The 25222-nt window shown below is 36.2% G+C and overlaps 2 protein-coding genes across 2 annotated transcripts; one reads left to right on the forward strand and one right to left on the reverse strand.

Moving 5' to 3' along the window:
* Nucleotides 1-1387: 1387 nt before the first annotated feature.
* On the reverse strand, nt 1388-16197 carry LOC103477662 (uncharacterized). The gene is made up of 11 exons (XM_081597339.1): nt 16126-16197; nt 15772-15926; nt 14690-14969; nt 14450-14590; nt 12438-12761; nt 11550-11704; nt 10692-10968; nt 10445-10571; nt 2014-2069; nt 1805-1872; nt 1388-1689 (listed from the first exon to the last, which is right to left on the reverse strand). Coding segments are annotated over exons 1-11 (1887 nt in total). The 5' UTR covers nt 16128-16197.
* LOC103477661 (secretory phospholipase A2 receptor-like) lies at nt 4755-9587 on the forward strand. The gene is made up of 8 exons (XM_008430917.2): nt 4755-4890; nt 5589-5709; nt 6510-6653; nt 6893-6928; nt 7041-7415; nt 7902-8246; nt 8343-8440; nt 8536-9587. The coding sequence occupies exons 4-8, from the start codon at nt 6895-6897 to the stop codon at nt 8641-8643; spliced, it is 960 nt and encodes a 319-aa protein (XP_008429139.2). The 5' UTR covers nt 4755-4890; nt 5589-5709; nt 6510-6653; nt 6893-6894; the 3' UTR covers nt 8644-9587.
* Nucleotides 16198-25222: the final 9025 nt, after the last annotated feature.

The following is a 25222-nucleotide window of genomic DNA, read 5'->3' on the forward strand; positions in this document are numbered from 1 at the left end:
TAGCAACCCTGGAAAAGAAGAGTTGTATCGGTAACATTCAAAATTTTGTAAGAGTAATCCCCACAGGGTTTGCTGAGGTGCTTAAAATAACAAACCAGAATCTAATTTAGAATTTTTTGACAATTACAAACTTTATTTTAATAGTCTTGGTATCAATATGAAGATTACATTTGGAAGAGTCCATCAGAAGTGAAAGGAGAGTTTCAGGGAAAATGAGGATGGAATGTGAAATTAGTTGGATTTTTTTGTCCATCAGCAGAAAGGTTTTGCAATATACAGACTATATTGCAAAAACAATATAGAAATATAAATAAGGCTAAAACCTTTTGGAAACCATAGACATTACCCTGGACATTACCTGTGCAAAGATCGATGCAGTTAAGATAAACGAAAAAAAAATTGCTGTTAAAATCTTAGGTTGTTTGAGTTTGTTTTGGGTTTTGCCTTTATTTGAGTTCCTTAGTTTCTCATCTATACAAGTTCTGCCTTGTTTTATTCTTAATTTTGTTTCTACTTATTGATTGTAGTTATGTTTATTTCTTGTCTAGTTTTTTCTTGCTTATTCTAGTTTTATTGTGTTACTTTGTTTAGTTACTTCGCAGTAGATTTAGATTTAATCCCAGTGCACGGTGTGCTCTCCCTCTGCTCTCCCCCCTCACACCCATTCCCTCATCAGCCCAGGTCTATTGTTCCTGCATTCACTCTCCCAGTATTTAATCACACCTCTTTTATTCCCTCCTCGCGGGTTTCTTCTATTACTTATTTATTATCCTGCATATTCCCTTCATCTCCTTGTTGGCGTTTCCATTGTGGATTATTGACTGCCTGTGGTTTTTGTAATTTTGTTTGTTGCAGAGAGCCTCTATGTCTCTCTGCATTTGATTCCATCAAGTGTCACCAAAGCATGAACATTTACAAAGTTTAAAGGAGTTTTGCTCTAAAACTGGGGATTTCCTTTATTTTACTCACTAAATTTATACTAAACTTATTTTTAGTATATCAAAATATACTAAAATATATAGATGAGAGTAATTTTTCTTTTTTAATTACCCTCATCTATTTTTTTTTAAATCCGAAACAATAAATTGCTACATTTCCGTCTAACTGAAGTGTATTTTTTGGAAATATAGTGTAACACATGATAAATTACAACAACTATCGACACTACCAGAGCTCCCTACAATGTCTTTGATGAAGGTTTCTGAAAAGGGTCTTTTAGCCCTTGGACAAATGCTCAGATGTTTTTTATCAGCTTGTAGCCAAGAGTCTGATGTTTTTAGGATACCAAGTATGTTTCTGTTTAAGGGGAGGTGCAGAAATGAAAAAAATTCAAATCTGAGCAGCATTGAGCCTTCCTTGTTTCATACTGTAGTCATGACCTAATCACTCACAGTGGGTTTGCAGTGCCATCTTGTCGTAAAGAGTTTCCGATGCGAACCTCCACACCATTGAGTTGCTCTGCGCAGCAGTCTCCTCTGTTGGTGATGACGACCTGGGTGACTATGTATGAGTCCAGCAGGTCCACTCTCCACCAGGGGTTGTTTTCAGTATCAGTGTGGGTGCAAGATCCCTTTGTAAGGTCAGCATTTAGGTTTCCATCAATGGCATTGGAAGCACCTACAAATGCATTCCACGGATCCCCTTTGTACTGAGAAGACTGTGTAGCTTTCCCGCGTAAAGCCACATTTTCTGAAATGAAGAGAGAAATTCAATGAAGAATAAATTAATCCCAATATTGGTTGTTTTGCTTAAGATATTTATCCAGTATTCTAAATTTACACAAATACTTTCACATGCTACTTACGGTAAGTGTAAGCTGAGCACATTGGCAGGAGGAGCAGCAAATGAAATAATACATTATACCTCATGATTCTGACAAAAACAGGAGAGAAAAGTTGGGACTTAGGATAGTTAGTATAACTATTTTATAACATGTCATGCTATATTATAGTAAATAGTGTCCTATTTGTGAGAATTTTTGGTTAGAATAATGTATGAGAACTGAGAAATTACCTCGATTCTTTGGTGAGTTTGCTGTTTGAGGTGAGGGATTTGCCTTTGAGCGTTTGCTAAGTCCTTCACTCATCTTTTTATATCAGGTAAAACTCACATGTTGTCCAATCACATCTCAAAGAGAAGTCAACTCCTACAATTCTCAGTAAGCTTCAGCTCACAAAGTCCTATTGTCACTGGATTCAGTTATTTACTTTGCCATCTTTGTTTAAACAGATCATGGGTTAGTTAAACTTTAAGTAGACATAGTAAAACACAGAGTTATGCTTCCTAAATAAAAACGGTCATTACTGCCAACAGGAAAATATTAACCAAGGTTCAGGACACTTTCAAATTCATTGTGAATCTGAGTGTGGATCTTTTAAAAACACTAATCATCCTCAGAACAGAAGAGTAATATGATTATTGTTAAAAAAAAAAAAAACATGTTTATAAACTATTTTAAAAGGAACAACTTCCATTAATTCTGTTGGAACTTAAAATAGACATCGGAAATATAGTTGTAAATAAATCGAAAAATATTGCTTTGACATACTAATACTCAATTTAAAAGTTCTTACAAGCTATGGTCTGTAACAATGGTTTACCCCTTAGCTGCAAAACGGAAATGTTTCAAATTTTGGATCCAACAACATTAATCAGTTGTTCAGGGGAAACATCTGTTACAGGAGTTTGTAAGAATTCCAGTGTTGATGAGAAATGATTAAAGTAAGACCTTGACATGAGGATGCTAAGTTATTTGTTAGTATAATTTATATTTCTTTAATATAAATTATATATTAAAGATATATCTCTAATATTACTGACTTCATAATGACTGACTTCATTATGAAGTCAGTCTGAGTACCATTACAGATCAACATTCATGTAACCATTGTGATTTGTTAGTCTTAAAAGAAAAACATTTTAAATCTTTATACAAACAAAGCGTTTATCGTTTTATTTTGTGTGGTTAACTCCTTTCTTAATTGTGGATGGGAAACAATTTCTGAAAAGTCCACCAGTTTTTTTTCCTCATCAATTTAAGGAATAAATATGAAGAACTCTGCTTCTGTCAACATAATATATTCTCTACAAAGCCTCAAATATCTGGAGTGAGGAGAAGGTGAAGCGGTTGTTTTTTAGAAGTGGCTGACTAATAAATCATTCAATAAGATTGTTCATAGAACAAATTACAAGTCAAGCAGGTCATGTACTCATATTAGGAGAACTTGAAACATGCAATACATTGTTGAACTTTACTTTTTTATTCACCTCATTACAAATAAATTTTTAAATATCTGCAAATTAGCCCAAAACACTTTAGTACTACAGTTAAAGGAGTCAACAGTTGCTTTTAAATGAGGTGCATTTAGTTATTGAGCAATACTGAAAATTCCAAGCAGTGTTTATTTATGTTGTCCCAGATTGTCTTGGCTGTAAGAATAAGGGCAAAGTTCTGAGCTGGTACTAAAAGTTCAGAAATATTTTTAAAACATTTCAACAGCACATGTCTGCAACTAAACAGAGTTCAAAAACAAATTAAAGACAAATGCTTTAAAATGTTATTTAAGAAGATACTTTGCACTGGGATCACACACACTGGGAATGTGTGTGATTTTTATGAAACTGTATTTTGCCCAGCTGATCCTGTCACTCTTTAGTAATAGCCATGTTCATCTTCAGCTTCTCTTGCTAAAACGACACAGATAGTTCTCTAAAACTCTTATGATTCTGCTGAATGAAGCTGCACTTGAGAATCAATGCTCGCTTGTGTTGCTCTCTTGTTTTTACAAGAACCTTATCTGTGTTCACAAGACAATTAGAATAAAGTTTGCATTTGCCTGGACTTGTGTTTTAAATTCTAACAAAGATTTGCGTAGACAAATACTTTGCAGTGTTTAGTTACTGATTAGCCTTGTTTGACATGTTCTCTGGAAACAGTCATTGCAAAAAGAAAAATAACCCCATTTAAGCCAAATGTTTTCTCTAATACTGCAAGGGTGAATTACGGTAAGCTTCAAACCACAGCAGAAATGAATAGCATTTTGACTATATAAGCAGGTTTTGTGAGAAAGTATAAGTGGTTGTGTGATGCACAAAGAGATATTTAAAATGAAACAGGTTTTAGATTTCTGGTCTTTTCTGTTAACTCTGTTAGATACCAGCAGCTGCAAAAATTACCTACATGTCCTTTTAAACTGTTTTATTTTATTTTGATCAGACTCTCCTTGTCTGCATAAATCAACAGCCCCTTCTTTTCTAAAACACTTCTGAATAACTGAGTTACAGACATCACTACAGCCATTGTTTTATGCAACAAACTATAGAATTAAATGCCCTGATTTAAGGTTTCTTTTTCATGTTGCAGTTTTATTCTTATTTTGGATCAAGCTTATATTTATGCATTCTTCTTTTATGTATTCTCTTGATCTCCTTTTAGCTCTTTATTTATTTTCTTGTTGGAAATTTGTGATGGTGTATTACTAACAGGGCCGGCCCAAGGCAAAGCAAACTAAGCAGCCGCTTAGGGCCCCAATGCTACTAAAAGGCCCCCTCAGTAGAGCTGATTTTTTTTGTAATGATTTCTATGTCATAATATCAAAAACTCACAATTTCACTATAAAGTGATTTGTTTTTACAATAATATATCTTTGATGATGTATGTAGAAATTATAATTTTATTGATAAAAAGAAAAAAAATTAATTGCTCTTGGGGACCCCTGGTGGTCGCGGTAGGTACCGCACGCTTCGCCGGTAATATGAGCTGCCGCGCATTGAGCATCCCAACGTCCAAAGCTCCGGTCAGAAGTTAAGTAAGCAAAACAATGTCTCAAAAAAGGACTTATCCTTCAGGGAGGGAGAAAAAAGGAAAAATAGAATAAAGCCAAGATAAAGGTTTGTTTTAATGTGCCTTTGTAATGTAAAAGATTAGTGAAGCTGCTAATAGAAAATTAGCTTGATAGCAAACTGAAACGGTCCAGTTCAACAGCCAAACTATTCTAGCGCCTTTGTGTTTGTGTGAAACTGAGTTTAAACTTTAAATGAGTTGATTCTCCTGCTTGGCTCTGTATATTTCTGAGGTATTTTGGCTTCAAAACGCCGTGTTTGACACCGTTTTAATAACAATAAAACTTCTCAATGTTTGACTAGCAAAATGCTTTTACGTCAGGCTACATAGCTGCTACATTGATATGTTGTTTGCTGCTGAGCATAATCCTTTTGTGGCTAAAACAAACATGTTTTTTTACATCGGTTTATGTGAAACTTTAGTTAAAATCATTTGAAGGCACAGAATCAGTCCAGTATTGGTACCGGTCCACATTCTCAGGGGAGAAAGACTCACCTGGTATAAATTACATTTTTAGTTGTAGGAGTAACGCATAAGAGAAAATTATTTAATCAAAGAATGTGATGAAAATGTGTGTAGGGCTGCACCGATTGCAGTTTTCTGGCCGATCCCTGGTTGCCGATCTTTAAAAAACCTGACCTGCCTATTTTGATTTTGATTGATATGAATTTTTTTGTCTAAATATAGCAAGAAAGTCACTAAGTTGGTAACAGTGGGTTGAATATTGTTAACTGTAAACTTGCAGACCTGATCTGGTGGGCTGGTCTGTCAGTCAAACCTCTCACTGCAGAGCAGAAGAGGACAGAGGCTGATCTTTAAACCTTTGCTGATGAAGATAAGATTAGGGGAAAAGATGGGCTTCACATGTAAGTATCAGCCGATCATGATCTACCAAAATTAAGGAAAACAGCTGGTCGATAAATCAGTTGGCTAATAAATGTATCCTATAATACATGTATATAATATAAACAGCACTGCCAGAGATGCATTAAGTTTACAGTAGGTGTGTGAATGATCTAATGATTGGAGTCCTCATTGCAGCCAGTCCACACTGTTAGCAGAACTAGAGGGCCCCAAAACCACATTTTGCTTAGGGCCCCATGGAGGCTTGGGCTGGCCGTGATTACTAAATATGTATAACTAAGTAAGAAAAATTTTGCTTTTCAAACTCAAAAAATTCTTCCTTTTTCCAGAAAATTTCTGAGATTAATCTAAAACTGTCTGCCTTTTTGGTGAAAATTTCATGATCCGTGTTTCTGTGTATTTATTTTGAGTTTTTTCTGTGTTCAGTTTCTGTCCTGAGTCTCTGTTTCTGCGTCTTCCCCGTTGATTGCTTCCTAGGTGTGTCACATTCCTTGATTACCCTCCCTGTGTATTTAAGCCCACCTGTTTGTGCTACTGTCTATGAAAGTTAGTCTGCCGGCACAGTAGAACTGTGAAGTCCTGTGTCGGCATTAGCTCGTCTTGTCAGTCTTTGTTAAATTCAGTTGCTACCAGTGCTGAGCCTCTGTGTTTCCGCTCTGCCGTGCTGCTATTTTCATCAATAAATCACAATTTTTCATCTACATCCTGGGTCTACCTGCGTCTCTCCTCACCACCAACAACCACACCATATGACAGTAAACATGTGATCTTCTCTAATTTTCATATGGTTTTCCATACACAGGAAGATAAGGAAAGTCCCGACTACCAAAGCATGCACCACACACATTAAGCACACTCTGTGCTGCTAAAGTAACAAATGATTAACTGTTCAACGGTTAATTTATAGCCACTATTTTCCTTGAACACTGGACTCAGAAAAATTAAGGTAAGAAGCTTTCTAATTCTCAATATTTATCATACATTTTTCATCAGTTAAGACAATAGACAATTTTGATGCACATTTGTAGTTGTATTTATTTCAAAATAAATGCAAACAAAGTAAAATCCTAAACCGCTCATTACAATGCTATCTCTCCATCTAGTTTATAGACCACTGTTGAGGAATTATGTGAAGTTTTCCTATAAATTAATCAATCTTCTCTCTTCCTATTCACTTCATTACAGCCATGGGAAATGTCACATGTCTTATAATACTTGCAGGTTAGTCTTATACATCTGTGCTAAGTGACACAAAAGAATCATAATCGTCTTGGACAAGAACATTTCCGACTAATCCTTGCTGCTTTTTACACTTCTAACTTTTCATCTACAGGACTGAGTTATCTCTGTCTCTGTGTGCATCAGCATCAATATGTCTTATTCCACACTCCAAAAACCTGGACCGATGCACAGAGTTACTGCAGGGAAACATGCATTGATCTGGCCACAATCGAAGACATGAAGGAGATGGAAATGGCTCTTCAAAGTTTTGGAAGTGACTACAGTGATGCCGTCTGGATTGGGTTGCATAGAGGAAAGGAGCTAAAGTGGCATTGGTCTCTGGCAGACAAATACTTCTACGAGGATGGAGAAAGAAATTATATAAAGTGGAGAATGCCTTTAAGTGCTGATAACTGTGCTACTTTCAGTAATGGAAACCTTTCTACACTCTCCTGTCTTGAAAATAGACATTCAGTCTGCTACGATAGTAAGTATTTTGCATTTTGATCCTAATAACATGTAACGAAAACCACACATGCATGAGTTCTCCATATAAAAAAAACTAAATGAGCCTGTTATGAATGTCAGCATCTGGAAGTTGATATTATTTGTAAATTTTGCACACAATTACATTTTGAGTTGAGAAAATTTGTTTAAGTTTACACTGATATGCTTTATTAGCCCCAAGGCTAGAAGAGTCATTGCTTAATGTAGTTCCAATAACTTTGGATGTTTTCATTTTATGTCTTCTAGAGTGAAAAAAACCCCCAAAAAACATGTTTTCTTACAGATGTTGTACATTATCTTCTAATACAGTAGTTTAATGTGATGTAAACCACAAAAAAAAAACAAAAAACTGTTTATTCTGCAAGTTTGAAATTCCTTCTATCAGCATAGCAGCCACATTGGATATCATCTCACCTGTTGTTTTTGTTGTAATAAATACAAAACATTGTAAAATGTCTCATTTCAGGAACAAAACAAGGAGCAGCTCAGTACATCTTTAATCCAAATTTAATGAAATGGACCGCCGCTCGAGATTTCTGCAGAAAAAACTACACAGACCTGGTCAGCTTGAGGAATGACGCAGAATACACCGCAGTCCAGGAAGTAGCCAATGGAACAGCAGTATTTGTTGGTCTCTTCAGAGACCCGTACGACTGGTCAGACCTGACTGACTCCTCACTACGGTACTGGAGGGAATCCCAATTGGTAAATACAGAATTTCATCAAAATTGTGTTGCAATGCTGAAGACTGAAGCTGGAAAATGGGGAGACAGAAACTGCACAGAAGTTCATCCTTTCCTCTGCAAATGCAGTAAGTAAACATTTTTAACCAATACAAACCTATTGTAAAATGTGCAAAATAAGGAAGCAGTGTATAGCAAATAATTTGGATTTATTTTGATTTTAGTACAAACCAAACTGCAGTTCATAAAACTGAGGCTCAGCCTGCAGGACTCAAATTTGGATCTGAATGACCCTGCAGTGCGAAACAGCATCTTGGAGCAAGTAAGTCTTCCAGATATTCACGTATCTAGTGCAGGTACACTTTGTTTCAGTCAATATAAACTTTATTGAAAAAAATAAACTTTTCTTTATTCCAGATGAAGCAAAGGCTGGTTGGAAATGTAAGTGGTGTCAACAATCTTAAGTGGAAAAATCACTCAGATGAAAGAGTTTTCATCAAGGAGACAGAGGAACACAACCCATGAGAGGAATACAGGATGACTGCTAAGATTCTGATCTGGAGATGTAAAAGTCCACCAACCAGGGTGGTAACAAAAAAAAAACTTTTAGCTGTTGCTGATTAAGCTTTTTTCAATAGGAATGCTCCATTTAGTCGCTAATATGATGATTATCTTCAATAACTCTGTGAGCTATTAGGCCTTTTAATTTTTGCATGCCTCTGATTTCATCCTGCTTTCATCCTGAGAATTTCATCTTTCATTTGATTTAGAGCCTCCTGTGTAGAAGAGATACACATTAACATGTGCACCATTAACACTAAGATTACTTTCAGTCAACTTCATAATGGACTGGTCCATAAAAAAAGCACAATTGCAACAGGATTAAGCACTAACATGGTAAATATGAAATATATTAGCAATAATGTATATCCAGTAAGCTTTAACAACCAAAAATGTAAGTCCTTTATGTACATTAGTTTTACTTCAAACCAATAGTACTCAGAGGGAACTGAAGAGCATGTAAAGAACCTCTAGAGAAAATGAATAAAGAGCAAATGCTGGCATCTCTGAAGTTTGTTGGATCTGGACCAACACTAGACACTTGAACTTCCTTCAGGTTAACCAACCGTTAACTATTGCAACTGCAGTGTTTCAAACTGTCAGCAGCCATATTGGATTTTGAGGAAGGAGTTGATGAGATGAACTTTGAGTTTAATTTTCTTGCTAGGAAGTTTTAGTTAGATGTTTTGCTACAAACATGCATGGATTTTTATTCTTCTGCTGTTTGTGTGTATGTGGGAATAAGTCCAGTTCCAGTTTTGGTATTGTTTCAAAACACCTTCACATTGTCTTAGAAAACTTTAGAATTTATATTAATTCCAGTATAAAGATGTGTTATTTGTAATAATTTAAGAAGTACTGCATCATTGTAAGGTATGACACAGTCAGTAGGTTTGGATATTGATAAATGGTTTTTGCCAATTATTTGTCTTGTAGATGCATAACTAGATAACTTCAGATGCTTTCTGCATTTACATTTTTTTAATTTAATTGTTTTGCAAACATTCTTATAGTTTGAAAAGATCAAGAAAAACTACACTTATTTCCCAATTTGAAACCAAAATCCCTTGCAGACACAGGTGTAAACCTGATAGGATAAATTCCATGAGCAGCCAGACTTTATTTACGTCTGAGGAGAATTAAAGATCGTAGCTGAGACTGATGTAGCTGTCTTTGCAAATAATTGTATAGTAAGTGATAAACAGTGAATACATTTGGGGAAAAGGAGAAATCCAAAACAATAACCAACTCGGTGGTCAATTGTTGTTGATTTTAATATCTTAAAATTATTTCACTTGAAAATATTACGGCAGATCTTTAAATTTATTGCAGATGTCATTCATGATGATACATTATCTCAAAATGCAGATTATCAAGTCAAACAATCAGACAATCTTGTAAGACTCCAGGCTGCATAGTAAAAAAGAAAGTATCTGCTTTCAGTGCTTTAAGTAAAAAGCCATTTATTGTTTCATTTTTAAACACAAGCTTCAGCATGAGATACAAATTAATTTAATATTGTAAACACAGTTATAAAACTCTTGAAAGCTCACCCTTTGTGATGTGAATAAATGTCTGAAGGAGAGCTTTGACACTTAATTCATTGTGAGGATTTTCTGCCATCTTGTGGTCACAATTTTCTAAGCTTTGACTCTAACTATAATTAAGTATGACAACTGCATAATTTATATTGTGGAGACTCTTATAAATGAAATGACATCCCTGTCATAGAATCTTTAGTTTAATCCAGTTGGGATGCGTACACTTCCACCTCACACAGTGTGAGATACTCATTTCTTCCAGGTATGAAAACGTTGATGTATCGACCATCCATGCCGTTGCACTGATAGGTTTCAGTAGAACCTGGAGAGATGGTTGAGATCACAGCACACCTGTCAGAGGAAAAAAGCATTTTTTTTCAGTATTTACTTGAACAAAAAATGGCACAAAGTGAATTGGTAGAAAACATATTTTCCTGTAATATTTTATTTTCAAAGAGAACTGTAAACTACCTGGGATTGTTATTTCCATTGTTATCAAGTGAATCTCCAATACGAATTTCAGCTCCATTAATTCGAGTGGGATATTCTACCCGATTGGTTATGTTAATACTGAACACTCTGTGGGTGCTGCCCAGGTCCAGTCTCCACCAGGGGTTAAAGTCATTATTTGTGGCACTGCAGGAACTCTGGCTCCACAGTGCTGCACGGTTCCCATCAATAGCATAGTAGGCGATGGCTCCGGGATAAACCGTTGACTGTGAGGCTTTTCCATAAATTGCCACATTCCCTAATGCAAAAAAACCCAACAAAAACAAACAAAAAAAACCCCAATAAAATAAAAATAAATGTCAGTTCTCATAGTTTTCCTCTGTTAACCTGTTTTTTATGTTAGGACCCAAAATTAAAGCAGTTCCTTACCTTGTCTTCCAAAGTTTGTTTTTTATCAATCCTGAACTTTTATATTACATAGCATCCCACACATGTATGTGCTGTTATCCTATGTCATATGTGAATTAATTTTAATAGGATTTGAAGAAAATGTTATGTATAAACTTCATCTGGCATGATGCAATGTTATATCTCCAGCTCTAATTGAGCCTTAGAATGTCTTTCTAGGTTCCAACCACATTTAAAAACAGTTTGATGTTTTATGTCTGTTTTCCATACCAATGAGAAATTCATTTACAGTCTAAATGTATATGAGCTATTTTCTTGCTATACACTCACTCTTAGCATGACAAAAGCATTTCACTGCATTTTGAACATCTCTGGAATCAAGCCTAATACAGTAAAGTAAGATAAAGCATATAATGTAATTGAAGTACTTTATAGTGAATATGTAAAACCCAGTAGCAGCATAGGCCTCACCAGTTGGAGCGCGGTATCCATAAACCTCCACCTCACAGAGTGTAAGCATTCTGTTTAAACCTGGAAGCACAACAGTCACATAACGGCCTTCCACATGTCTGGTAAATGTAATGGTTAAAGTCCTTCCTGCTGGGATATGAGAAATGGCAGCAACCCTAAAACAGAATGTTAAAGGAACATTAGGATTTGGTTCATAATAATAATCACTGACGTTTCAGCATCACGTTCTAAATCGTTTCATCACTTCAGATAAATGTATTCCTATCTATAAAACTAATCATGATTGTCACAAGAGTATCAGCTACCTTACATCAAAATAAAGATTGAGCATTTAAGAATAGAGATTACAAATTAAGTGTTGATCTTTTCTTCACCACATAATTAATGGACTTTTAAGTTGGTCTAAAACCCTCAAAGTATTAACAAGGGAAACTACTAAAATGTTCAGAGTTCATTGTAGTTTTGATTTTGCTTACAAATCCTTTTTTTCTTTTACTTTTTATGTATTTTAACCAAATTTTAACCAGTATCTGATGCCTTTTCTGTTCTAAATTCACAAACCAGGTAGCAATAAATATTTACAAAGATCTCTATTCAATCCTACATATGAAAAGGTGATACGAGAGAGAATAAAATATTGTCTCACAGTGAACTGTGTGCAGAAACCTATGCATGACAAAGCTTCATGAAATACATATGAATTTCATCATTATGTTAATAGAAGGGGTTTTGATTAAAGTAAAGAAATTATACAAAAATGTACTGCCCTGACAAGAAACTAAGCCCAGGACACCTGCCTTTTACAACCGACAGCCACAGAACATGACCTCCCTGTTCTTCCTGTCAGGAGTTCTCCCAACAACCTTTCAACCAGTAAAAATAACTCACACTGTGTTTGCAGCACCGTTGTCGAGTAAAGAATTGCCAATGTGAATCTCTGCTCCGTTCAGTCGTTCCGAACAGCAGTCTCTTCTGTTGGTGACGGACATTGAAGTGACAATGTAGGAATCCAGCAGGTCCACTCTCCACCAGGGATTGGTCATTGCAATAGTGTGAGTGCATGATCCTGCAAGTTGGTCAGCCTGACGGTTTCCATCAATGGCATTGTAGGCAGATGAAAGAGGATGCTCTATCCGGTGAGACTGGGTGGCTTTTCCATGCAATGCAACATTTTCTGTGAATAAAGAAAATTGTTGAGCAAAATTGTTTAATCTTTGAGGAACACCATGGTTCCATCAGTTAAGTATTCAGTACCTAAGGAAGTGAAATGCTGCCAAACAAACACACAATCATCTTTTTTTTGTTGTTGGTGGGATGTTATTTCTTTTCCACTTTTATTTTATGATTTGCTTCTTGTGTGTCCTTGCATTTCTTTAGATCCATGTAAAGGTGTTGCTTTTTGAGATCTCTGTTTATTGTGTTGCTAGTAAAACTGCAATGAACCACTTTTTTAATTAATAAACACAAACATTGTTTGAAAACTGCATTTTGATGTACTTACCTTTGTTCTATATTAAAATGTCTTAAATGGCCTGAAATATTTCAGCAGAAAAGCAGAACTTTTACAGACCTGTAAATAAAAAATGGTTTAATTATGATTCTTTAACGTTCTCTAATTAATAATTGGGATCAATTTAAATCTTTCAGAACTGTTAATCTTCTCTGTGTTTTTCCAAATATTTTGAACAATTTTGTTACACACAGAGATGATGAAACATACTATATGTTCGAGCCAGCACCGTTCCCTGGAGAAGCAGCAGAAGTAGAGCTGAAAGGTTTTTCATGGTTGCTTCTTACGCTGCATAGAGTAAACAAAATAAATGTTACTTAGCAAATCAGTAACCAAAAATCCAGGGAAGTTATACAATCATGTCAATGCACAGCACATGCAGAAACAACAGATCACCCAACATGCACAAACCTTGCCTTGTGGAATAAATGTTGAAGTGAACAACATGCTGCTGTTTGTAAGGCATATTTATGTGGGCATCTTATCTTAAGATGTGGTGTTTGGATTAATGATACACACTTTATGACTTTATTTTTTTACCTTGGAATGAGATGAGTTTTATTTTCTTTGACGAGCTGGTTTATGATTAGCAGGTTTAAATTATTGTTGCCAACAGGACGTTCAAAATCAGATAAAGAACTCCTTGCCTTTACTTGAAAGCTTACGTCCATCTTCATTTAGTCTGAAAGAACTTCAGCTATTTTGTAAATCTTTTGTTTCAGAAGAGACATAAATATGCACAAACTGAAGTGAGAAACTGCTGTTGCTCTTTTGCTTCAAACAAAAGTTTAATTATTTGTTGAGTAAATCACAACAAAGAAACAATTAAAAATCCAAATGATCAACACAATTTCATTTTGGACATTAAAGGAGAAACAAACAGAAAACAAAGTACAAACATGACAGCTTTGCATAAAAGAAAAAAAAAATTAAATTCAAACTTTAGATGCAAATAATTTAAATCCAACTTTAAAGTTTAATTTGAAACCACGAAACGAGAAGCTATTTTGGAAATTCAGCATTACAAAAAACATACATATAACTTACAGCTCATCAACCTATATAGCTGATATGTTTTACTGGGTGAGATGAGGTCAGGTCAGTTTGCTGACTAATCAAGTTTGACACAAGGGTAATTTAAACAGCTTTGGTACTTTGACAGTTTCGGCCCATGCCAATGAAATCAGCATCCCTATAAAGTCTGTCACTAGACTTTATAAAGTCTGAATTGCTCTAATATTTAGAAGATGGAGAGAAAGCAAAAATCCAATTGTTCAGCTGAATATTTGCTGTTGTTCCTTATATTACAGTTTGTTCTGTTTCATTCCATATCTTAGTCCAAAGTCTGGCTGTTGGAAACATGTTTTAGTATCTTCAGACTTAATCCAGTCTAGAGCCATACACTTCCACCTCACACAGACTGAGATGCTCAGTTCTTCCAGGTATGACTACATTGATGTATCGGCCATCCATCCCGTTACATTGAAAGGTTTCAGTAAAACCTGGAGCGATGGTTGAGATCACAGCACACCTGTTAGAAACACAAATTGTTTTTGGTTCAGTGATCATTTGAGTTTTGCACAAATAGACATGTCCTCTCTTTGCTCTCTTTAAGAACACTTTACAGTACCTGGGATTGTTGTTTCCGTTGTTGTCTAGTGAATCTCCAATACGGATTTCAGCTCCATTAATTCGATTGTGATATTCTACACGGTTGGATATGTTGATAGAGAACACTTTATGGGTTCTTCCCAGGTCCAGACGCCACCAGGGATTGAATTCATATTTTGTAAGGGTACAAGAAGCCTTCTCCCAGTGACCAGCACGATTCCCATCAATAGCATTGTATGCAATGGCTGTACCATGCAATGATGACTGAGTAGCTTTCCCATAAAATGCCACATTCTCTCCTGCAAAATAACATTTTAGAATGTCACCACCAATATACAGCTCGCTTTTATATTATCACATATGCAGGGAGTCCTAATAATAATCTCTCACTTCCCTGAATTCTCTATGTATTTGCAGTTTTTTACTCATTACACTGGAACCAAGGTATAAATCTTATGATTTTGAGAAGTTTATAAGATATGAATTTTATTTGTCTTAGCAATATAAAATCAAGTTTTAGACATTTAGCTCTGAAGGCACATTGCAGCAGGACAGATCTATCAATAGGATGGAGTTTTGTTTTACTTTAAATTCAGCATATTGAAGGGAAGTTTTCAAGCTGTCAAATTTGTTTAAATACACTTTTACATAACAACTGAACGTAACATAGTTATTTGATTATGCTTATAGGATGGTTCATTTTGACTGGAAAATACATACAGTACATCCTCCTTCACATTTTTTAATTTTTTTATTGAAGGTCTAAGTCACTGATCATCTCAAAGGCATTCATGTCACTATAACAAGATTAAGAAGAAAATGAACTTCTTTAAGGTGATAAATAGCAACATAAGTATCTAGTCATGAAACAATTTTCATTCTAATTCTTGGATAAATATAAAACACTGACATCAACAACTTTTGTTTTCTTTTTGTTAAACTATATGATTCTATTTAACCAGTTATTTTATTGTATTGTATCTGTGTCTTTATGGATTATTTGTTTTCACTTTGGACATTTGTAAGGCAACCCTCTAATCTTAGCATGGCTGAAATAATAATACCACAGAATGAAATGCTAGTGACATATCCAGGTCTCACCAGTTGGAGCAAGGTAACCGTAGACCTCCACCTCACAGAGTGTAAGCACCTTGTTTAAACCAGGCTGCAGCACAGTCACATAGCGGCCCTCCACATGACTGCTAAAAGTTATTTTCAGAGTCCTTCCAAGTGGGATGCGAGAAATGACAGCAACCCTAAAACAGAGAAAGTGGAGAAAACTAATATTTTTTCTATTTTGAGAAAGTAAATTTAGGTTTCAACTAGTCACACTAGCTAGTTAAACACGAATGGTTGGTAGGAATCATCCTATCATAGATATTATCAGACCTGAAATAGATATTGCAATCTCCAGAGTGACAACATATATATAATCAACATTAATGTTTCACTCACATTGGGTTTGATGTACCATGGTCTTGTAAAGAGTTGCCAACATGAATCTCTGCTCCGTTAATGTTTTCTGAGCAGCAGTCTCCTCTGTTGGTTACAGAGATGGAAGTGAGGATGTAGGACTCCAGCAGGTCCACCCTCCACCAGGGAAATGATTGTTGTCCAGTGTGGGTGCAAGACCCTTGTGTAAGATCGGGATTTCGGTTTCCGTTGTTAAGAAAATATATTTAAAATAAGCTAGTTTTGAAATTTAACACGACTTGATTGAAATAGCCTAACTATAGTTTTAAAATGTATAACTTATTCTGGCCTATTGATCTTTATTTTACCTGTAGTTAAGGCAGATTGTTTGCCAAGATCTCTGATCTGCCCTTTGTCTGTCTGGGAAACAATCAGTAGGAAGTTCCAGCTTTTCACACTGATCTGTGAAAGCCATAAACCAGCAGGAGTTTGGAGAAGCTCTCCTTAGACAATGGGAGCAAATGGCTGTAGAGAGAGGGTCAGAGACAGGTCTTGGTTGGATGAGCAAAGATACGCCTTATTTGAATAAATTAAAGAAAGGGAGATAAAACTTTCCACACAAAGTAACAAATCAGATTTGCGCTTGCAATTCTCCAAAGACGTCTTTGCTGTCTGTTTGTCTTTTTCCTTTTCTCAAGTAAATTCATGTGTTGTTTGTGCTCTGAGGTTTCTGATGTTTTGTGATGTGCTTTTCTGGTGATAGTGTTCATCTGTCTTGAATAAATGCTGATTATTGTGACGCTGTCATCTCTGTGTGATCTCAGTCCTTGCACACAGCATTTTCTGAATCCGGGCATAGAGAGGATATAACGAGTCAAAAGGTTTTTAAAGTTTCAGAATAATTTTTCCTCTCTTAATAATTGGGGACTCGTCCGGTTCTGAACAGTGCTGTGTGATTGGAGCTGGGACCGCAGTGAGTGACTTTGAGCTCCATGTTGGACCATGATACAGGTGCGTCTCCTGATGTGACTTTGATTTCTCTTTGACGCGCTGGTTTGTGGCTTCCACTGGATCTTTGGTTTAATTGCAGAGAAACGATTGTGTAATTTTTCTTTTTATTGGATCTTAGCATATAGGACTTTTATTTTGTACCACTGTGATTGTTGGCCTAACCCCCAGTTGTCGAGGCGCAGCTTCTGGATCAGGCTGGGCCTGTAGCTCTCATGGATTGGTGCGGTTATTGTAGGAACAGGCTTGTATCAGCCTGAGAGTTTGATCCTCTCTGAAGGGACATGTTCTTGGCTGAGTGTTATTCGGATCTGGCACAGATTGTACTGCTTCGTTGTGTTTGGGGTTGTGGTTCGAAGCGTACGTTAAATTGAAGGGTCAGTCCCCCTCGAGTTCTGCACTCGACTCGCAAAGGACTGGAACTAAATTCGGTGTGAAATCCACCTGTGACGAGTAGCGTTACGAAAGGACAGGGAGTGAGGCCCACATATTTATTTTATTTTCTGACACCGGTGTCCGTAGGGATTTCTTTTGTTGTGTACGTTTGCTGTTTTGTTATTTTGTGCATCTCACTAATCTTTTTGTGTGTTTACTGTTAATTGTTTTTGAATGTGGCTGGATATTACGGTTTTTGTTTTTCACTGAGAGACGGCCCGGTCTCTCTCTCTCTTTCGCTTTCTCTGTGTTTGTGCCTGTATCTGCTTGTTCTTTCTCTGATCTGGAGCAGAGGTGCGGTTCTGTGTGTATTTTGCTGATTGTGTGTCTGTTTGTGCGTGCCTGAGAAACTGCGTTTGGAACATGTGTGATTTGCATTTTTTCTTCTCTTATTCTTTTGTGTTGTGGTTCAGATTCAGGTCATGAAATGGAGAGTCCATTACAAGGAGACACAATTGGCAGTTCCTATGGTTCAGGTCCGTGGAAAACTTTGCAAGAACAAATCACTGGTTTGATCGATATATTGACTCAACAGTTAGGTGAGGACTTTGCTAAGATGAAGCCAGATGAATTAAAACTTATGCTGGAAAATGCGGTCCATGGTCAGAGTGAAGTTTTACACACTGAAATGCCTTTGGGTCTGATTTTGAGTGTCGGTCTGAGACAGGCAGACGTGGATAAAAGTGCAGCACAGTTGGAAAAGGACAAAGCTAGTTTCTCCTCTAGGAGAGCAGCGTCGAGGACATTAGAAAGGGCTGAACGAAACAGGCAGACATGGGCTAGGCTTCTGGTCAGCTGGCAAGGTACGGACTATTTATTTAAACGGGGATTGACTACTGGGAATTTCAACACACACAATCTGTGGATTTTGGACCGACAGGAGGTGCACCGTTTGCAGGCTAATCTAATTTCTGGCCTCTTTGATGGTGTGCTTCCGGCGCCATACACCGATAGAAATCTATTTTCTGTAGGTTTATTTCCAGTTCTGGATGTGAACATGGGCACTGCAAAGTGGGGAACTTTGAATGTCTCCCCTTCCGTTATACATGCTGCTACACCTTCAAAGGTTGGATCGGCCAGAGCGGTCACACTGTTACCGGGTTCTCTTCCAACTAACACTCCTGATTTGGATAGCCTTCTTTTGGCTGATGGGCAGCAATGTGATATGGACAATCTGGCAACAAATCTGTCTAATTTATCGGGTCATCTGAAGGCTCCGTTGGAGGATTCTACAGGCCAGTCTGACCATGTCATGCCTTTGCTTGTTACGTCACAAGGCTACAAATATAAGCCTTTCTCATTTGGTGATCTTACCACACTGGTTGAAAAGCTTCCCTCTCTGGCAGATGGCGCTGTGCCTTGGCTCAATGAATTATATTCCCTCACTAAAGGTTTGACTTTGGTTTTGGGAGATTTCAGAGCAATTTTGGGTCGTTCCACCACTAACACAAACTGTCGTAATGTTGAACAGACTGCTGGTACGGTTGCTTTGCCTGACCACACACCTTTGTCTGCTGTCTTGACGGCTTTTGGTGCTGCCCTGAGAGAATTGTTTCCATTTGTGGTTCCATCATGTATTCCAAAATTTTTTTGGGATTCTAAGGACCCCCAAAGGTGTTTTTAGATAAAGCAATTGAAATGTGGAAACGGCAATCTGGACTACATCCAGCTAATCATACTGTTTTGAGGGAACATTTTAGAGAGGCCGTGCTGGCTGGTGTCCCTCTCTCTGTGGCCAAAATAATGAAACGGAATCCGGATTTGATAGGTTGTGATCATTCTAAATGGGAGAGACATTTGCTACATCATTTACAGATGTCTCAGGATGCAAAAAGGAAGGCGGAAAGGGAGCAGGAAGTTGATAAGAGGCAGCTGCTGAAGCTTCAGTTACAGGCAGTTGAAGAAGCTGCGAAAAGACAACAGGTGGGACCCATGAAAGTAGCTGTTCCTACACCGGATTCTGTTCTGACTCACACCCCAGCTGCATCGCCATGGTCTGGTTCACATGACAATCGAGCTTTGACTAGGCGAAATCGGGTTCCAGGTTGGCAGCAGGGAAGGGGCAGAAGGAGCGGTGTCAATCGCTACGCCTGCCATTTTTGTGGTGAACTGGGACATTGGATCAAACAGTGTCCCCATAAACCGCCAGCACCTGCGGACGAAGGTGTGTTGTCAATCTCACGAACACCACAACCTCCGAATGCTGCACTGATTCAATGGATGGTGAATGAGAATATTTTATGAAATATTGTTGAATGGTTTTGCTGTATGTTATGATGTTGAATTTCTGCTAACACATGGCATATTGGAGCACATGGCTTCTGTGGAGCAGTGATTTCTTCTCTCCTTTGGATACAAGTTTTACAGGCTTTTGTTTCACAGCAGGGGGACTGAATGACCGGTCCATTAGTGTTTTTTTAAGTTATTCAGTTGTTCTGTTGACACTAACATTTGTAGCTCATATCTTCAGGATTTTTAGATTTTGATGTGATTTTTTTTATTGTTGTTGTGTGGGATTGAAAAGTACAGCATAACACATTTGCTAATGTTTCTTCTTTTTCAGCAAGGGGCATCACACCATCTTGAGCCCTTCTGGCTTCGGATCTGGGCCGGAGCTGTGGGAAATGCATTTCCTTATTTTCTATAATTGTCTCACATTTACAATCGCTTCATTTCCTAGGTTTTTGACACTGGATGGTACACCCTCACTGATCAGAACACGGAAGCAGTAACGTGAAAATATGGATGCTGTTTTTCTGCTTGACAGTGTTTTCAGAACTATTGATGTAGGACATGTTAAAATTCTAATGAATGCATTCATTTCTTGTAGGAGGGTCTTTCCACGCAGCCAACACATTTGGTGTGGACATGATGGCGTTTTGATTTAGACAAGAAATTTGTATGATTACACACTACTTGTCTTGTCTTTTACATATTACATGGATGAAATGGAGTTTTTAAAACGGGTTCACTCAAAACGAAACAATATTACAACTATTGGATAATTATGTTTCTTTCAGACATGGTATTATGAGAATTGTTTAAAACTTTGAATAGGATGGATTTTGGTTTTGAATCTGGAGAAATATGTGTTTGGAAGATGGAATCAGTACAAATTGGGAAGTTCTAACTTTATGTTTAACAGATATCTTTATTTCACATGTTGGAGTGTGACGAACGAATTACAGGTTTCGTGACGAACGAATTACATGAGACTCTTTCAGTTGCTGTGGGACATTTGACAACTTAATATGTTTGCCCACTGTTTCTCTGGTTACATTCTGCATTTTCTGACAATAAGGTGTGAAAGAGTCTGCTTGCGTGTGATTGAGAGTGAATGGAGGTCAGGAGCCTTTCATGGGTTTTTACAAGCGCTGTGTAAATATGACGTCATTTGAGTGAGTAGCTGTGATATTTTTTCTTATTTTAGACTCTTTAGATTCAGTACATTTTTCTTTCATAAATTAACTTTCACTACTACTTTACGGACAGTTTTAAGTTGATAATGATTACAGATTTTGGTATCACAATCTGAATTTAGGTGGAATCCTCTGCTTGTACAGTAGAATTAATACGATGCAATAGGAGCAACAAAACTTGAGCTTTGGCTTAAACCTGAAAATTTAGTGATTGACAGACTGTCTCATCCACTATAGTGTTTTATTACTAACACACTAATGTACTGACTGAATTAACTGTTGTTTTATGTGACACATGGGTAACTAATTGGACTTGTTGAAATTTTAGTATTATGGGGACAATTCTTCAAATTTGGTTTTCCACCTATAAATTATTTTTTTTGAAATAAGAAAAACACATGGGGTGTTTATAAAGATAAGATCTAACTGATGGAACTTTGATATTTGAAACATCTCAGTCTATTTTGTACATTAGATGGATAATTGGAGAAATGGTGGAACGTCTCACAAAAATTTTTTTTTAAAATTATCATAAAACGGTAACATACATTCAAAATTGTTTTCAAAATGATGGTTTTATTATGTCAACAGGGGAGAAGGGAAAATAGACCAGAATTAAATTGGCAAATTTATAGTAATGGCTAATTGTGAATTAGTTGATCAATAATTTTGACTTTTTCACTTGACAACAGTGAATTATGGGTTTACTTGGGTAAAGAGCTTTTACATTGCCTTCCTGTTTGACACAATATGGTGTCTCTGACGTAGAAGCTTCATACTAAATTAAAACTGATAATCTAAAATTGAACAGCTTCAAACAACATTTATCTCATGTTTATTTCTTTAATATTGTTGATGGATTTCTGCATCACTGCTGATTCTTCAATTGTGCAGTTACAGTTGGGTATAAATTGTTAATTTTGAGGAAAACTTTGGTTAAAACTGCTATGACATTCAAATAACATGTGAATGCCTTCTGACATTTACGAAAAATAGAAGTTGCTTTAAAAACTCTCAGTATAACAGTAATAATTTTATTCAAATCTAAATGTTGCACTTTGTCTTGAAGCGTAGGACAATGATAAGGATGTTTTGGTATTAAATATTACATTCATAAAATACTTTAATTCTGGCACATCTGATGGTGTATCATTTAACACATTTCCATTTGATTTTTTGAAGTTCAGGATTTGAAGCAGTTGGCCGTTTCTGTTATGACATCAACAACAAATCCAAAAGCCACACGGGAAGATGCATCACAAGATAAAATTACATTTTATTTATAATAGTTAAAGTAAGCAAAATGTTGCATATATTTTTGTGGATTTTTTTAATTACTTTGTATTATTTTTTCTCTGCCAGAGCTCCTGCCTGTGACTGATGGCAATCTTGGGGGGCTGGGTCTTTTGAAACTCAGACATCATGGGAGGACGTGACTTTCAGGGATCTTTCTGAGTTCCACATCAGGCCACTGCTGAAACAATGCCCATCTTCTGTTGGATTGCTCTATGAAAGCCAAAAGCCGTCGAACAATTAAGGTCAGTGAAGAAAGAACTGTTTTCCTGTAGTCATCTCAAGGCAAAGCGTTGCTTCCAAGGCCTGGCAACAGATGTCTGCGTTCGGTGTTATCTTTCACACCTGGCTGGAACCAAAAGGGACTCGGGCAACAGCTGTGAGGGTCTTCTACGGCCGGGAATCAGCAGGGAGTCGTGTTCCACAAAGAACAATTTCCTCTGTCCGTAGCCAGACGGGGGTTGGAGTCAATGACTGATCTGCTGTGTTGCTACATCCTGCTCTGTCGACACGAAAGTCTGACCTAGGTTCATCCAAGAGACTGCATTCGATGTCCAGATGTGTCTGCACTCCAGAACTGACTGCTACTCTGGATATCTTCTGATATGGCAGATAAAGGACTGGGGCATGCTCTAAGCAGTGGTTCTGTTGTGTGTTCGCACGATTGATCCTGGATTTCTCACTTCTGATCATGTGATCCGAGTACCAGAAGCCTGCTTCTGAAGTTTCCGTCAGTCTGCAGGTTGGAGACTAGAGGGATGCCAACAAAACTTGGTAGTGGTAAACTGGTTCTTTTTGAATTTTTGTATCGTGTGATGCCATTTTTTTTTTTTTTTTTTTTTTTTTCTCTCCTTAATTAATATATAGCACCCACGGTCTCCTGCCTTCACATCCTGAATCCCTGTGGTTTGACGCTACAGTGTTAACGACGCCTCATCTCCTGGTGTCAGACCTTTTACGATTCATTCTGTCTCTCCCCAATATCCTGATGTGTTTTTCCCGTTGCAGTCTGATAAGAATGGGAAAGGAAATAGCCGTTATACTTTTATGTTTTTTTCTTAAAGTCATATCTGGATTGCATACGTTTCAATTACAAAGGTAGATGATTTCAATTTTATTTGGTTCCTATGACAGTGACTATCATTCAGTAAAAAATAGAGTTCAACTAAATTTGAAATTTTTATTTAGAATGCTAAAGTGGACTGAGGGGTGTCTGTTGGATGTACTGAGCTAAAGACACCAAGTTCTGTCTTACTTTCTTAAATTATACACCAAATTTAAATTTTTTGATTAAGGTGTGCAGATTGTTATGGCATCTGGGACACCATGTTTGAATTGCATCCAGCTGTGTTACATAATGCTGAAGTTAACAGTGATAGCAGATTCCACCTACTTAACTTGTATAGGACTCTTATAATATTCTATGACAGAACATTTGTTCTGTTATAGAATAAAGAGGGAAATATGAAATAAAATTTATAAATCGAATACACTAAACTTACTAACATTACCTGTCAAATAGTTTATATAAAACAGTGTTTCATAAAACAGGGAAAGTGATCGTTCCATTATTGCATCTCTCTTCATATGGTTTAAAATAAGTTGTTTAACCAATCCAGGAATGTCTGAAACTAAAAATTTACATCATTTAATAAATTTAGTTGTATTAATTTTCTCCCCAAAAAAAAATAAAAAATAAAAAAAAATAAAAAAAATTTAAAATATATTGATAACTGATAAACTATATAAAAGGGTAAATTACTATTCAAATATTTCATGAATAGGTTTTCAAAAGAATAAATGGAACAAAGGTAAAAATGGGTGAAATTTTGGGATGTAAAAGTGATTAGAATAACATAAGTCATTTTTGATATTTAGTGACGTGGTTAACTTTATTTTTGTAAAACAGGCTGATCATTATTTAAGGTTTTAAAAAGACAAAAAATATTATTCAAATTGGTCTAAATTGGAAATTTAAATTTAGCAATTATGGAACTGCTTCTAAAATATAGTTAAGTTTTGGGTTAAAAACGATGGGAAACATTAATTTCTCATGTAGGCCTTATATAAAAAGAGGGTCAAAATATTGACAAAATACAGATTTAAAGGAGCAGCTTTTTAAAATGCTAAATTTACTGAGTTATAATACACAAGAAAAATTACAGGAGAGTTAATATAAGGAATGAAATTATAATCTGAAATGAAGTTATAAAAAATAAAACTAAAAGTTACTACAAAATCTCTCCCTTACTGATAATAAAATAAACTATTAAAATAAGTTTTGATAAGAACAATATATGACTTAAAACAATAAAGAATGATTAGAATATTAATTAACAAATCAGTACAATTAAAACATTATTTCAAGTTGGAAGGAATTACTTATTTTATTTTAAATACATTAAGGAGCTTTAGATAGGGTGATAGACTCTGCTCCAGTACTCCGACCAGCTGATGACCCCATTGAACATCAAAAGGACCACAACTTGGTGAAAAACTGGGAATCTTCAGCCCTGGCTGGAGGACGACCTCACACCCAGAAGCATCAAGGAATTCTGTCATCAAAACTGGAGACCAGAGGATTATATTTGTTGTTTCTCCTGTTACAAAGTTATCATCTTTCACCTACGACGTGACAACAAATTCATTTTTACTTCAAGAAGCATCGAAGAACACAGAGACACAAAATGAAGAAATGTTTGAAAAAAAAAAATGTGTACAAAACTAATCAAGGTTTATTCATAGATTGTAAGTCTTTTATATGCAGTATATTGTGTGTCTAACTTGCTCATTCATTTCATGGATAATCTTGGACAAATATTTGTGTATCATCCTATTTACATCAGGAATACTGGATTGAATTTTCTAAAAAATCATAACATTAAGATTTATGGTAAAGTTTTTGTTAAACATGGATAAATTTGTGCATTTTAAATCATCTTTCTATTAAGAAATGACTCTGGGTTAGACAATTTTGAACATTT

This window comes from Poecilia reticulata, chromosome 16 (assembly GCF_904066995.2).
Source record: "Poecilia reticulata chromosome 16, P_reticulata-male-v2, whole genome shotgun sequence".
Taxonomy (NCBI): Eukaryota; Metazoa; Chordata; class Actinopteri; order Cyprinodontiformes; family Poeciliidae; genus Poecilia; species Poecilia reticulata.